This window comes from Amblyomma maculatum, chromosome 5, assembly GCF_055883805.1.
Source record: "Amblyomma maculatum isolate TAMU_Amacu chromosome 5, ASM5588380v1, whole genome shotgun sequence".
In the NCBI taxonomy this organism is placed as follows: domain Eukaryota; kingdom Metazoa; phylum Arthropoda; class Arachnida; order Ixodida; family Ixodidae; genus Amblyomma; species Amblyomma maculatum.
The window spans coordinates 36,667,526-36,682,792 of NC_139348.1; the positions used below are offsets into that span (position 1 = coordinate 36,667,526).

The following is a 15,267-nucleotide window of genomic DNA, read 5'->3' on the forward strand; positions in this document are numbered from 1 at the left end:
GCCGTTTGTTAGACTAAAGTGGGGCTTAACCCAAAGGTTGAGTGATAGAAAGTGATCCTGTTACGGTGCTGGCTTATCGAGGTCGGTCAATGATAGCATCCACACTGACATCTATCGAGTAAGCACGGAAGGGGTGCGACAGCAATAAGGGACAGGGGGAAACTTTGTACGTTATTTACAGATTACGAAATGAACGGAAGAGTTTGCCTTATCGTGGTTTCTTCAATGCGTAAAATGCATCAATAACCGTGGCGTTTTCAGATTGATTGATGTAAGGTACGCTGCGGCCGAATTACGCACCGCTCTCAAAATCTTTTTTTTTTATTTACCCTAAAGGCCCAAGTGGGCATTACATGGGGGGGGGGGGGGGGTAACGTCATGAAATAAACACAATGAACAAATCGGAACAGTAACGTGGCGGCATGTAAAAGTGCTAAATATACAAGAAGAAGCAATTAGGAAAAACATGATCACAATATGATGACACGAAATTATGCAAGAAAATACATGACACACAAAGGTTAAAGCAAAAGGAAAAATCGAAACAAAAGTAAACCACAAAAGGTGAAAATTTCCCACTACGCTGTTAGAAAATCGTTAAGTAATGAAGTAAACTGGTCATAATCGATAGTATTAACTACAGAAGAGGGGAGAGCATTCCATTCTCTTATCCCTAGGTGTAAAAACGAAAATTTAACTGCGTCTGTTCGTGCAAATGGGGGCTCGATTTTTTTATCGTGGTCAAAACGATGAAACGTGCGTGTGGCGGGCGTAATTATCGGTGCTGAGAAAGAGGTAGGGTTATGGTATAGTTTATGAAAAAACGCAAGGCGTGATTGCTTACGTCTTCTTTCTAACGTTGGAAGTTTAAGATTCTCTTTTATTGCTGTTATGCTTGAATAACGTGAATACTGACGTGAGATGAATGGACTCGCTGTTTTGAAGTAACTCTAATTTGTTAATAAGATACAGTTGATGAGGACACCAAATGAATGACGCGTATTCGAGCTTCGGTCTAACCAGTGTGGTATAAGCGATTAGTCGGGTATCTGTATTAGCTCTGCAAAGTGACCGGCGGATAAAACCTAGAGTTTTATATGTGTTAGTCAGAAGATTATTTATATGTACAGTCCATGATAAATTAGGGGTTAAATAAACTCCTAAATATTTAAAGGATTCGACAGGCTCTATTTCCGCGTTGCTAATATAGTAGGTGTTCGACAAAATCAGGCAGCAGGTACTGAATCGCATTAATTTAGTCTTTTTAGTGTTTATAGTCATTTGCCATTCAGAGCACCACATGTCTAACCTAGATAAATCATCCTGCAACATAACACAGTCAGTAAGATTAAAAATTGGACGGTAGAGGACACAATCATCTGCGAATAGCCTGATTGATGATGTAATGCTGGGAGCAATATCGTTTATATATATTAGAAATAATGTGGGCCGAAGGACAGATCCTTGAGGGACTCCAGATTTCACGGGCTGAGGAGAAGATTTAAAGTCGTCAGTAATAACCGATTGAACTCTGTTGTTTAAATATTCTTCTACCCATCTGATAACTTTAATATTTATGTTAATGCTACTCATTTTATATATGAGGCGATTATGGGGCACACGATCAAAGGCTTTTGCAAAATCAATGAAGATGGCGTCAGTTTGGATTAACTGTTCTAAGTTTCGGTGAAGGTCGGTAGTTAGTTCAAACAGCTGGGTTTCACAAGAACGACCGCGCTGAAATCCATGCTGGTTGGGAAGCAAGATATGATTCTGAGTGATATATTTCATTATATGAGATGATATGACATGTTCTAGTAATTTGCAAACAACTGATGTCAGTGATATGGGTCTGTAGTTTGTCATATTATCTCTATCCCCTCCTTTAAATATAGGTAAAACATGTGCAAGCTTCCAATCATCAGGAATCTCAGCCGTATCAATTGATTGTTGAAAGATGACTGCCAGGATGCGCGATGTATATTGTTTTGTTATTTTTAGTTGTTTTGTGCTAATTTCATCAGGGCCCGGGCTCGAAAATGCAGGAAGGCGTTCAATAGCCCTCTCTATACCCTCAGGATGTATTTCAATACTAGGCATTGTGAATTCAATGCTAGGTGCGGGTTCAAATGTAGGCAATGGCTTTTCTTCTCCAAAAATGCTACAGAAAAAAGAATTAAACTGATCACACCTGTCAAGTGGGTCAATTGAGGTACCATCTGCAGAGACTAAACACGGGAGTTCCTTTTTTTGTGCAGGAGAAATGACTTCCCAAAATTTTTTAGGGTTGGTTTTCAAAAAGTTTGGCATGTCAAAATTAAAAAAACCCATCTTTCACTTCTTCAATTTTCTGCTTGCAGGATTTTGCAAAGTTCATATATGCGGTCCAGTCCAACGCTGCCTATGTGCGTGCAGCTTTCGCATACAGGCGTTTCTTTTTGTTCAGGCATCGTTTGATATCCCTTGTGAAACATTCATTATTTCCTGTGGTTGAAAGCCCCCTTTTAGGAACGTATTTCTCCTGCAAACTTTTTAACAAATCACGGAAAAGCAACCGGTTTTCAGAAACACTTCGATTACAATACGCAGATTCAAAGGAATAATAAAAGCTCTCAAGGTGGGTATGAATGCTGTCTATGTCTGCTTTAAAAAATCATAAATCAATTTTTTGGACACAGATACTTTCGGGGTAACTAACTGGAACATGCAGTGAACAACACGGTGGTCACTGATGCTCTCAAGCACATTTACAGAGGCACGTTCAGGGTGTGTTGTAAAAACTAAGTCAAGAATGGCATCATCCCTTGTCGGAGAACAAACAAGCTGCGTCAGTTGGAATAAATGCAACGAGTCAAGAAAGTCAGTACAACCACGGGGCTGACAAGAATCAGCAAGTGAAACAGATGACCAGTTGATATGTGGGAAGTTAAAGTCACCGGCGAGGATGACAGGAGAGTTAAAATACTTGTTCTGAACATGTGCTAATACGTCGTTTAATTCTACAGCAAAGTCAGTGGAATAATCTGGCGGCCGGTAGCATGCTCCGATAACTATGTTAAAGTTTAGCAATGAGCAAGAGACCCACAAAATTTCTAGTGGACTATCTATTGCGATAGGCCTTGTATGAATACCTTTGCGAACAGCAATCATGACGCCACCACCTCTTTTATCTGTTCTGTCTTTACGAAAGATAGAAAAGAACTTTGAAATCTGAAGTTCTGAACAGTCAATTTCTGGAGTTAACCACGTTTCTGTTCCCACGATGGCATCAGCAGAGCAAGTGTGGACGAAGGACGCAAGCTGGTCTTGCTTGTTGATTATGCTACGGAAATTTGCTACAATTAAAGAAAATGGAGTTGCTTTAGTAGCCTGTTGCCGAAATTCAGCTGGTCATGGTTGACGATTTTGCCGAGTGCATAAGCAGACTTTGTCGCTCACAGCATCATATCGATATTGTTTCTTCGAGAGAATAAGTTTGTCAAAAGAATACTTTGGCTTTTCATTCGGATCACGGTTTTCACGAGCAAAATCTCGAAGTTCTTTCCGGGCAAATTGGATTCGGGGGGAAAAGTCTTCTTCAATATACACCTTGGGATCCGTGGCTTCTTTGAGCTTAGATGCATTGTCAAGGATCATGCATTTAGTTTCGTAGCGGAGGAATTTAACAATTATTGGGCGATGCTGGTCCTTCTTTCGAATACCAACACGGTGGGCTCGCTCAATATCAGAAATGTGTACATCAAGATACTTACTGCAAAAGTCGACAATTAGTGACTCTGAGGTTTGATAATTTTCTGTTTCTTTTTCTGGTAAGCCCTTAAATATCAAGTTTTTTCGGCGCATACGGTTGTTCATGTCGTCCACAAGGTTAATCATGCTGCTTTGATCATCATGAGAACAGGAAAGAGCCGATATGTCTGTTTTCATATTGTCGACTGCGTCCTTAAGATTCGAGACCGTTTCGGAGCTATTTTCCAGTTCTTCTAGCGCTTCCTCAACCTTTGAAAGGCGTTTTTAATGTCCGTTATACCAGTTGAAATATCCTTCACTTTACCTAGTAGTTCTTTCTGAAAGTTTTCTTGTGAAGACGCCGCACTCTTCAAAGCCTCAAGGATTCGATCATTTTTGTCAGGGCCTGGATTTGTCTCAACGTCCCCACAACAGATGAGAAGGTAAGCCATGCAAAAACATGCCGCCAGAAGCTTGCCTCCAGGGCAGTACCTAGCTAAAAGCATTGCGGTCGCAAGGTGATGCGTTGTCCCAACATGCCGGGACGACACCCTCTGGCTGAAGCAGCCGATTCGTACACGGTATGTCACTGTATCAACACCCATTTCAAAAAGTGCACATATAGGCGTCACTCATACATTGGGATTTGCGGCAAAGAGCTAGAAAATATAAATTGGGATACAGGGCTTCCACTCACCTAGAACAATAAGGGCACTGTTTAGTCAAGAACACTGTAGCCGCAAATCCCAAGGAGCCACGAACTGCGAAGCCTTTTATAGCGGTGCAGCCGATGCAGATGCCGCTAGTCCGTCCGGAAGGGCACAGTGCGCGAGCACTGTGCGCTGTTGTCGCTCCCAAGATGATTGCAGAAGCGAAGGCCGGAGATGCAATGGCAACGATAACACCACCACCACTGCAGCACGTGGATCACGATGGAAACGATGGTCTAGAACAATAAGGGCACTGTTTAGTCAAGAACACTGTAGCCGCAAATCCCAAGGAGCCACGAACTGCGAAGCCTTTTATAGCGATGCATCCGATGCAGATGCCGCTAGTCCGTCCGGAAGGGCACAGTGCGCGAGCACTGTGCGCTGTTGTCGCTCCCAAGATGATTGCAGAAGCGAAGGCCGGAGATGCAATGGCAACGATAACATCACCACCACTGCAGCACGTGGATCACGATGGAAACGATGGTCTAGAACAATAAGGGCACTGTTTAGTCAAGAACACTGTAGCCGCAAATCCCAAGGAGCCACGAACTGCGAAGCCTTTTATAGCGGTGCAGCCGATGCAGATGCCGCTAGTCCGTCCGGAAGGGCACAGTGCGCGAGCACTGTGCGCTGTTGTCGCTCCCAAGATGATTGCAGAAGCGAAGGCCGGAGATGCAATGGCAACGATAACACCACCACCACTGCAGCACGTGGATCACGATGGAAACGATGGTCTAGAACAATAAGGGCCCTGTTTAGTCAAGAACACTGTAGCCGCAAATCGCTGTCAATCTTGAGAGCGTGACGTCAAATGACGAGCCCAGACATGTGAAGTATGACGACATCGCGGCTTTAGCCAATTAAAAGCAGGCTAGGGTGCTTAATAGCAGAGCCCCGCCCCGGAACCTTTTATTTGCACGATAAGGGGATCGTGTGCAAACATTTTTTTGAACATGCAGAGAATAAAAGTATAAATGTTCTATTTACCTAAAAAACATTGTCTAAAGCTAAAAACGGCAACTAAAAATGAAGCATTATCAGTACTACAATTAAATGTGCTCCTAGGTAACAATTTTCGTCGCGAGGGCCCGCTGACGACAGCGAGGCGTGAACATGGCGGCGTGCAAAAAAACAGCTGACTTCCCGTCTAGTTGCTGCTTTTTACGCGTAGTTTAAGACCGAGGTACTGTGCGGATGTCGTTAGCAGACAGAAAAATCTGACTGAAAGCAGTGAAGGCTACGAACCTGCAGTGAACAGCTTGGTGAAAGTGTTTGCCACGAACATCAACTAAGTCGACTTGCTGAAGAGAGTCAGTTTTTCCATCCGGGGTTGCCAGCGATGACAAGAGCGACGAGCGGGAGCCAAGTAATCTAGTGCTGTTTCTTTGGAAAATACAAGAAAAAAATGAAGGCTGCACTATTACTTCTGCCGACAGATGGAAGCTGGCAGTATCAGTAAAGTAGGTGGCAGCCGCTATGCAAGAGCTCGCGACTGCAGTGCGGGGAACGAGATCCGACGCACGACCCTCCACCACTGACTTGTCGTGCAAGCCACAGAGACTCGCTGCTGTGCTTCGCAACCAGTTGCCTTCGGGCACATTGGGCTCGGTTCTTCATATTGCGATTGATGCTGCTGCTCCTCCATTCCGTTCATGTTCAGTTGCTGATGTTGTTCAGACTGTGTAAGGTACAGAAACTGACGTTTATGCTCCGTTTTGGTTTGCTCAAGAGAAAGAAAACTTTTTTTTTTTACCGTCACTGAGGCGAGAACGAGTTTGTTATACCAGACCTAAGTTTAGAGGCGATAAAGTGGGCCTGAACAGGACTGTCTAGTATGTTGCATTTCGTGCAGCGGGAAGAGTGATGGTGTTGGTCGCACATTGTTGCAAGGCCTCTCTGACGGCGTCATAGTGCCTGTTCTTGCTAGATGGTATCCACTCTGTCGGCAGGAAAAGCAAACGTATCATGCATGTGATGCCGCAGGCGAGCTGGAAAACGGCTCAATTTCGGTGATTGCACTATGACAACTAGCTTTCAAACGCCTTTATATCCACCTAGGAGTCTTTAGTGTTTAAAAATATGTTCATTTTATACACATAACGCATTCTCTTTCAATATTGTGTGAATTATGTACAAGCCTTTTCTATTAATATATCAGTTTGAACAGAAGATGAATTGTTTTGGTTATTTGTTGAAAAGACTTAGAAAATAAATGCGAATGACAAAAGTAGCTGTGTAAAAGGTGCACCTATCACACATATATGGCGCAGTCATTTTTTTAATGCTTATAGTTTAGCTTCCTCTACTGTCTTCAAGCTGTTTAGCATTCTTCTTGACGGTGTTGCATGTTTTATTAGTGTGAAATAACCTTTATTCACACATCGCCTCTGCAATGAATTTGTTATGTTTACAGTTATTGTCACTAAAAGTTTTGTCATTCAGCAGTCATTCTGGGCACTGAAGCCAAGTAAAGTGCACTATTCTCCTAGTAGCTGCTACAGCAGAGACCAAGGCGTCTCATAGCCTACCATCCAGCTGGCTTTGTTATATCTGATATATCTATAAGCATTTTGTATACTGCACCATGCATACAGTACCTATTTGTATAGGTAGCTTCAATATGCAAGGGAATGGCTTCTTTGGACCTAGTAATTTATTCTCAAATGTACATGTCAATGTCGTATGGTCAATGTACATCAAGGTACATATGCTTATCTATAAGCTGCCTCTTTTCCAGCAAAAATAAGTGTTTCTATTGAATATAAGTGGCAGTAAAAAGATCTTTGTTGGTGGTAGTTTCTGATTATAATCAGCATCATGAACATGTACTGCCTTGCTGTAATACTGCACGTTTAAGTTCAAGCATGTTTACACAACAGTGGCCACAGCCAACTGTACCAGGCTGCAAGACGGTAGCAGAGAAGGGACAGCGAGCTGGGATTGGGATGACACTGGTGTAATCAGTCATGACTTCAATGGGTAGTTGCTGTCTCCTGCACAACCAAAATGACACCCACTTAGGCCCACGTTTTGCTAATCTCAACAGCTTTTGAGCATGCTTTAGCACTCAATGAAGATCAATCCAGAATCGCCAGAATCGTAAACATTCGCAGGAATGCTGACAACGTGTGCCAATGTTGTTTAGGCAAGCATCATTGTAAGGACAGCCTTGTAACTTGGTAGTGATATAAATACCGTGCTATGATTACCTGCATAACGGAAGCACTCCGGTTGCTTAGGCAGTAAATAAATATAAACACTATAAATATTTGTCTCCTATTGCTTTGGCCATGATAACAACAAAATTTCACTGCAACGTGCATTCTTTGGCATATAGCAAGTCTCAGCATATTCAGGAAATGGATCTCTTGCCGAAGCCGTCTCTCCCTGCAAAGCTTGTTTTCCGAAAAAAAAAAAAAAAAAAAGTCTTGTCATCAGAAAACACTCTCGGTATGTGCTGAAATGAAAAGAAGCAGGTGTTTTTACGGCGCATTCACTTTCAAGTCGCGAATGTGTCGCACGCAGGGAGCTTGACAAATGGCCCGAAACTTGTCATTGAGGAGCAAGGCGCGCTGGACAATCAATAGTCTCTTCATCCTGTACTTTACATATAAAGGGCAGGTATACAGAACCCTTTCGACAGCTCTCGCTAGGTCATCTTGATGACAACTGCTGAAAAACAATGCACGAGGGGGAACGATACCTTTTGGTTGAAAAAAAAGCCTTGCAGAGAAGCCGACTTACAACAAGTGGTCCATTGCACACATCAATGCATATAATCAAGATCGTTCGATGACCAACACGGGTTTTTAGAGCTTAACCAGGAAAAAAACGCAGGTGTTCAGCAGACCTTCGATCACCTTTCGGTGCACAGGAGTACCGCTAGACGAACGCGTCGGGGAGGAGGCGTTGGTACGGCGGGGCGGCTGGGTCACGAAATGCGTGTGGTCGCTTCGCAGATCTAGATAAAGCAGGCACAATACAAGTTTACTATGATCTTCAGAATTCTTAGCCAAACACACGCAGTCAAAAACAAAATCTACTCACTATTGTGATGTTCACAACGTGCGTCGAACCCCTTGCCTAGCGACTTGTGTCCGTATCTCCCCGCGGCGCCTTAACGGCAATCAGCGTTCCGCCCAATGGCTTCCGCTACCGGTGCACTGTGTGATGCAAACAATCTTACATTCCCTACGTACGTTGGAAGCCTCCGGTATAAAAAAAAAATGCGGTGCGCTTGCCGCCGCGGTGACGACGCACTCGCTCGCAAGCCGCCGTTCATCGATGTTCGTCGGCAATCGTCGCACAGTCACTACACTGTCTGCTTGTTCCCAAGTTGAACAAAGTCGGAATAACTCGTCCGGCAAGTCAAACGCGTCTTCGTGCTTCATTATTAGCCGTGGATCGCCGATACAATGCCTCACAGCGGCGCATCGCAATGTACGCGGCCGCCATATTTTCCCTCTCAAACGTTTGAGACTGCTTCTGTCGCTCTAAAAAAAAAAGAACGCTCTCAATTGGCGGCCAAATTTAGGTGCTCAACGTCATCGTTTCTTTTGTGTTCATGACGTCTCATGACGTCCACTGGTGCCGCAGAAAAGCAATATGGCCGCCGGTCAGAACTGACCAATATGACATAGGTCTTTGAGAGCGATCCGTTTGCGGTGCATAATCCGGCCCCTGCTTTCGTAGCACCTCTGCTCCACCGGTCAGCTTAAAATGACAGGCTGAAGATTGTCGAGTTCCCAAAGTTAAAATGGGAAGATAAGATTTCTTGGAATCATTACCGACGCGGCGTACAAACACTACGATTGCGCCTCACCGCTCTTTGGCAAGGTGAAAGCGATTTCCTCGTCGAGTATTTTCTACGCTCCCTGCGCAAGACTGGTAAAGGCGAGTGTGATAAGAAAATCACAGGAATATCTGATAAGCAGTCACTAAAAAAGACAACAGCCTCAGTCGACCGCAAGCGAGACACCCAAGAACAGGGCTCTTGACAGAGTGCCTCCAGCTATGCCGCCTGCAAGCGCACAGACAGTATTTGGTTTCGGAAGTGGCCTAGATTGGCGGCCAACTTGTTTCGTGAATCCCTTCCCGTCGAATCGAGTATGCAGTGTTTGCGGTCTGGTTCCCTCTTCGGCAGCCATGTTGCCTTGTTTGCACCTCCTCTGCCAGTCCTGCTACGACGGCGTCGATGCCAAGTGCGACTACTGCCCCTTGCACAGAGAGCCCTTCCAGAAGGAAGATGTTGTGTGGTCAACATTCAGCACAGACAGTATTCTCGCCCGCAGGGTGCGTTGCTGGAACGCTGATAATGGTTGCGACGTCGAAGACGTCGCCTCAGCCATGTTGGAGCACTTCGCCAACACCTGCCGGTTCCACGCTGTGAGCTGCCTCAGGTGTAACGAGAAGGTACTGCACAGGGACACTGCGGATCATCTGAAGAGTGGCTGTGTACTGTACCGCGCATGCGGGCAATCGCTTGACGACAACTTTGCCAATGCCTTTACAGAAGTCAGGGAAACACTTGACAAAATATTGCAAGAAAATACTGCCCTTCGTATGAAACTGAATTCCTTCGAGAACCGTCTACGCCCTGAGACTAGTGTCATCTTTGGAATGCAGTGCGACACTGTGGCAGACATCGTAGATTCGGTGCTCAGGAGCTACGCCGAAGCAGCGTCTGCTGAGCGCCAAGGAGTGAGGGAAACACTGAGGAAACTTTCAGAAGAGAATGCTGCCGTGCAGATGAAGCTAGCATTGTTAAACAAGGATGGAGCAAAGGCGGCGCTCTTCACGATTGTCTCCGATGCCCTGAATGTCGCCGTAGAAAAGGCTAGTTCGATGTGCCAAACACATGTCGAGGCAGCATTAGCTAGGCACCGGCGCGAATTCACTCTGGGGGTTAGGGACGCGCTCGCAAATAACGAGCGGAACATGAAGGAGATGATCAGCTTGGAGGGCGAGCGTAACATGCTGGAACTGAAGGACAAGCTCATGGAAGCTCTGGCTAAAGAGCGCAGGCTGGAAGATGCCGGAACTTCCTCTTCGCAAACGTTACCCGAAAAGCAGATGGCGTCAGCAGGTGACGAGGTGAAAGGTATGGAACTTCTGGCCCTTGCTTCTCTGAACATCAGTGGCGATATCCTCAACAAGTCTGTTCTGTGCGAATTGATGATTGATGACTGGGATGGATTCTGCGAGAAAGCATCCGATACCTCAAGCTTTACTTGCAACTTTGACCAACCTAGCTACCATTATGGGTACCTCATATTTGCACGCTTATGCGTTGAACACAGCTTGGTTTGCCTTCGTGTGTATGTAATAGAAGGTTTGTTCGACAAGTTCCTGGAGTGGCCGATGGATTTAAAGATTAAGCTCTTTTTCATCAACCCTTCCGAACCCTCAAAGCAACTAGCATTAAGAAGTGAAATTTCGCCATCAGGCAAACATCCTGTTCCAAAATGTAGCAAGGAAGTGGTGTTCGTGGGATCAACGAAGATCATGACAACGACTAAAGAGTTGATCGAACACGGCTTGATCGGAAGCAACAAACTTCTCGTAAAGTTCAGATTTGAGCCATAGTTGACGGTTCTTTCTGGAGTGAAATGACAGCGATTTGTTCGACCCTGAACCCTGTTCGTCACATTGATCTGCAAGCGCGTTTGATCACGATGGACTCCTGTTATCTTAATCTGGAGCGCGACGCAAGCACGGGAGTCCAGATTTTGCAGTTTGCGTGACACAGGTAGCGGTACTTTCTGATTACATACGTTGCCTCAACTGTGAACGCCGAGGATCGTTTGTCAAACAAATAAATGCATTGTTTTCCTTCCGATGTGTGTGTGCTTTCTTTGGTCTACCTTCCACTTTTGTTCCAGAAAGCCGACGCTATCCGTACGGTTCTTATACCATTGACTTTAGGGCGGGGAATGTTGTGTATGCAAAACGTATTCCTGAAGTTTCTTTGATTTCGCCGTCCCTGCCTGAGTTGACGCATGGTTCAGTACTTGCTACTGACAATACGGGGCTATGGGTGTTTTAGAAATTTAACATCCCGAAATGACTGTGACTCTGAAGGACGCCCTATAGGGAAGGTTTCAGATAATTCGACCACTTTGGTTTCTTTAATGCACACAAACATCGCACAGCACATGAATGCCTTGCGTTTTTCCTCTATCGATTGGGTTATAATCCGTGCTCTCAGCTCATAAGTGGAGAGCCGTTGAGCAAAGAGCCGCCACGGCGGCCATTTCAACTCTACTGGAGGTGGTATTTAACGCTTTTGCTTGGTTTGCTCTGGTCCGAATAATCAGTCTAGGTGCCTTTTTGAGGATGGAGGTAAGAATTTGCGTGAATTCGCTAATTGATTCGTGATAGAAAAATAATTAAATCACATAAATAGCATTGACTGTTTGTGCGGCCGGAAATAATTCCATATTCTTCCAACAAAAGCAAAATACGCCTCTTCATCGTGTAAGGGTTAAGATATACACCACAATATATATACCGGATGTACCAGCTAACTTGAACGAAGGGTTACAAAATAATATATTTGAGGTAGGTCCGTGCAGTCAGTTCCATACAACTGCCAACCCCCTTGCGTGCTACAGGCAATTTTTGGTTTTGCAATTATCTAATTGGCTAATGTTAATTTTTCTAATTTATTGAAAATCAACTTCAAACCAAAAATGCGAATGGGAAAGTTGGAGAGCGCCTTCAGAAACCCCCATTTTAGTAATTGTGATAACGAAAGCATCACATATGTCTTTTTTCCCGGGCTCAGAAGAAAGCCCGCGAAATGCAAATAAAACCACGTGACTAGCCCATTCGCGCGCCACGATTGGGGTGCTCTCATTCGTGGCGGTCGTGGTTTGAGTGAACAACATAAGCCGCGGCCGTGTCCCCCCGGCCCCGTTAAAGCGGCAGGCCGATATGCCTGCGTTGGCTTCTTCGCCCGTGTCTGACAGCCGACCCACGTGACGGTGCAGCGAGTAGCAGCGAGCCATAGAGGAAGGAAAAAATGCAGTGAGCGCTGCCAGCCGACACTGCCGACACCACCGAGATTCTACCAAGGCCTTTGCATCACCTTCTCTCCCATCATCGAACGTCACGACAAGCGGATGAACGATAAGTTAGCCACTGAATCTGCGCGTACAGGCTTGGGTAAAGGGGCGAGATGACAACATGTGACTAGACTCAGATTCGCGCTCGCACCTTCATTTGCGGGTATTTTATCGCCATCCGCCTGTCATGACGTAGGCTGCTGGGGTGCGCAGGCCTTGCCAAAATCTCTGTGACGACAGGCCAGCTCGAGTTCGCTTCAACCATCGCCAACATTTCAGCCTGCCGCTGCTGAAATGCAACGGGACCATCGGGTCACGGCCGCAGCTGATTCCGTTCGCTTCAAACCACGACTAAGAGCACCACAATCGTGACGCTCAAATGCGCTAGTCTCGTGGTATTATTTGTATTTCGCGGGCTTTCTTTTCAGCCTGGAAAAAAAGATGCACGTGAGCCACCTTTCTTTATCGCAATTAATGAAATGGGGGTTTCTGAAGGTGCTCTACAACTTTGCAATTCACATTTTCGGTCTAAGGTGAATATTTAGTAAGTCTCCAACGTGACGCATGAGGGCCTCCGCCAATTCTTCTGTTTGTAATCTTTCGTGCGGCAGCCTTCTCTCGCTTTTCCCTAAATAATTCGCATTGCGTAACCCTCGGTTGACACACACGGCGCGTCTTTACTCCTTTTTTAAGGATCGAGGCCAGAATAAAATGGTCGCTGCCAAAATTTTGCTCCGAATTTTGCCAGTTCAGATCTTTCACATTTTTGGAGAAGGTCAAGTCAGGGGAAGTGTCTACGCAGACGGTGTTACCCACCCTGGATGGAAAACTAGGGTCCGTGTGCAAGGTGAGTTCCAGCTCGTGCGCGTCTTCCCATAACTGCCTGCCTTTAGGATCTTGTTTAGCGTAACCCCATTCCCGGTGCGCCGCATTGAAGTCACCGACTATTAGCAAGGGGTTACTCCCATCTGTGATTATCGCTTTGCGAAAGAGGGCCCTGAATCTCACCTTTCTCTGCTGTGGCGTACTATATAAATTTAAGAGGAACACGCTTGGCTGCTCTTTTCGTCCCGTAAGAATTTCCGATAGCACTGCCTCACTTTCTTTCGAGTTGATTTCGTGCATGATTGCAGCAATGTTCCTCTTAACCAACGTTGTGACGCGAGATTTCTCACCTCTGTCACATGAAAAAGATTGGTATCCCGAGAGTTTTGCTGCTTTACCAGTCTTTTGCAGGGCTATAGCTAATGGTGTCTCATCTAATAGCGTCAAGTACTGTTGCACTAACGCCCGCTTGCGTTGGAAGCCGCGACAGTTCCACTGCCAGATCAGTCTCACTTGGTGCTCTTTTGGCCATTATGAAGCTGATCAAATTTTTCCTCAGCTTTCTGCTGCGGCAACTAATTCTGCGCTTTGCAGTTGTGCTTCGCCCATAAGGGTTTAGATCTGGCTTTGAATTTGATCTATTGCTCCCATAATTTGGGTCATGAAAGATTCGAATTTAGCTTCGATTTTGGCTTCTAATCTTTTCTCTAGTGCCACCAATGGATCAGCGTCATCCCATTTGCGTTTCACGTCAAAGGTGTGACGTCACCCTTCTGCCGTCAGCAATGAGGACCAACCGGGAACGAGTGCGCTCCAACGCCGCCCGGCGGCGTTTCTTGCCTTCCGCGAGTGACAGATGCTTTGCCTTTACTTTCCTGTAAACGAATTATAGAACGCCGGTGAACTTAGACGCGCTCGACATGGAAGCCAAGAAGAGTTAAGCTGCTGACGAATGGCGCAGCAGACTGGAGAAATTAACTTCTTCTGATCCCGAGGTAGTCACGTATATCCAGGCATAGCAGAGCTAAGCCTTCATAATCTTTTTTTTCTTGTTTTTTTTTCCCAACTCCAAACAAAGCCAACTTGATCTTTTTTTCTGGCCGGTTCTTCCAGGGTAACATACACTCCCCGCACCGAAGTGCACTGCTCTTGGAATAAAGACTTCGATGATTGTGATGCTTCAGCCTGATGGTCCATCTTTCGGTTCTTTTGCAAACCAAATAGCCCCATGCACATAAATAAATCATAAAGCACATAACAGTTCTTCCGAGCGGGCTAAAAGAAGAGAAAAAGAACGCGAATACTTTACGGTGTGATTTCGATGTAACTAGAATACAAGTATTTGCTATATTTTCCTATATTGCTTGGCCGGCATGAATTGCGTTGACTGAATATGTGTATCAAATATTTTAATTTAATATCAAATGTGCAAATACTGGCACTACCTGTGCAGCGCAATTTGGGTTCTTTTGCATAGATTACGCAAGCATGCAAAACTGCAATGTCGCGAAGAAAAGTAAGCATTAACCGTGTAAAGTGGCTGTGTGGATATGATACTCCGGGATTTTTTTTTTCATTCTCTGTTTCACGTGCAAACAGTTAATAAAAAGAGGGAAACGGTATCTGTTCTCGGTGCTATTTCTTGCCGCGGTAGGGCTCGCGAGCGCCCATGAGAGCTTTATGCCTGTGATTTTTTTTTCTTTGATACCCTTTCTGCAGCGAGCCGGCTGCGCTGCAGCAGGAAATGCACGGTGCAGTGGGCTAATTGACAATATTAAGAGCCGGAGCTTGCTCCGGGTTCTTGAAGAAAATAGACCACATGACATCCTTTAAGCTAAAATACAGCCTCATTCAATGCCACATGGCAAACCGTCGAATAATAAAAAAAAGAAAATCCACGGGTAGAGCGTTCTCCTGGGCGCCGGCGACCGCAAGCC

At 45.3% G+C, this 15,267-nt stretch overlaps 1 protein-coding gene and 1 long non-coding RNA gene across 3 annotated transcripts; one reads left to right on the forward strand and one right to left on the reverse strand.

Annotated features, from left to right (window-relative positions):
- Window positions 1-3,329: 3,329 nt before the first annotated feature.
- Window positions 3,330-8,572, reverse strand: LOC146188039 (uncharacterized). 2 transcript variants are annotated; one of them, XR_014707171.1, is made up of 3 exons: window positions 8,487-8,572; window positions 8,290-8,400; window positions 3,330-5,173 (listed from the first exon to the last, which is right to left on the reverse strand). It is a non-coding gene; the product is annotated as an uncharacterized LOC146188039 (long non-coding RNA). The 2 variants fall into 2 exon arrangements; XR_014707172.1 differs by lacking the exon at window positions 3,330-5,173 and adding an exon at window positions 7,003-7,432.
- A 442-nt stretch (window positions 8,573-9,014) lies between these two features.
- On the forward strand, window positions 9,015-11,445 carry LOC146188040 (uncharacterized). Its single transcript, XM_084603618.1, has one exon. The coding sequence runs from the start codon at window positions 9,453-9,455 to the stop codon at window positions 11,022-11,024; it is 1,572 nt and encodes a 523-aa protein (XP_084459744.1). The 5' UTR covers window positions 9,015-9,452; the 3' UTR covers window positions 11,025-11,445.
- The last annotated feature ends 3,822 nt before the right edge of the window (window positions 11,446-15,267 follow it).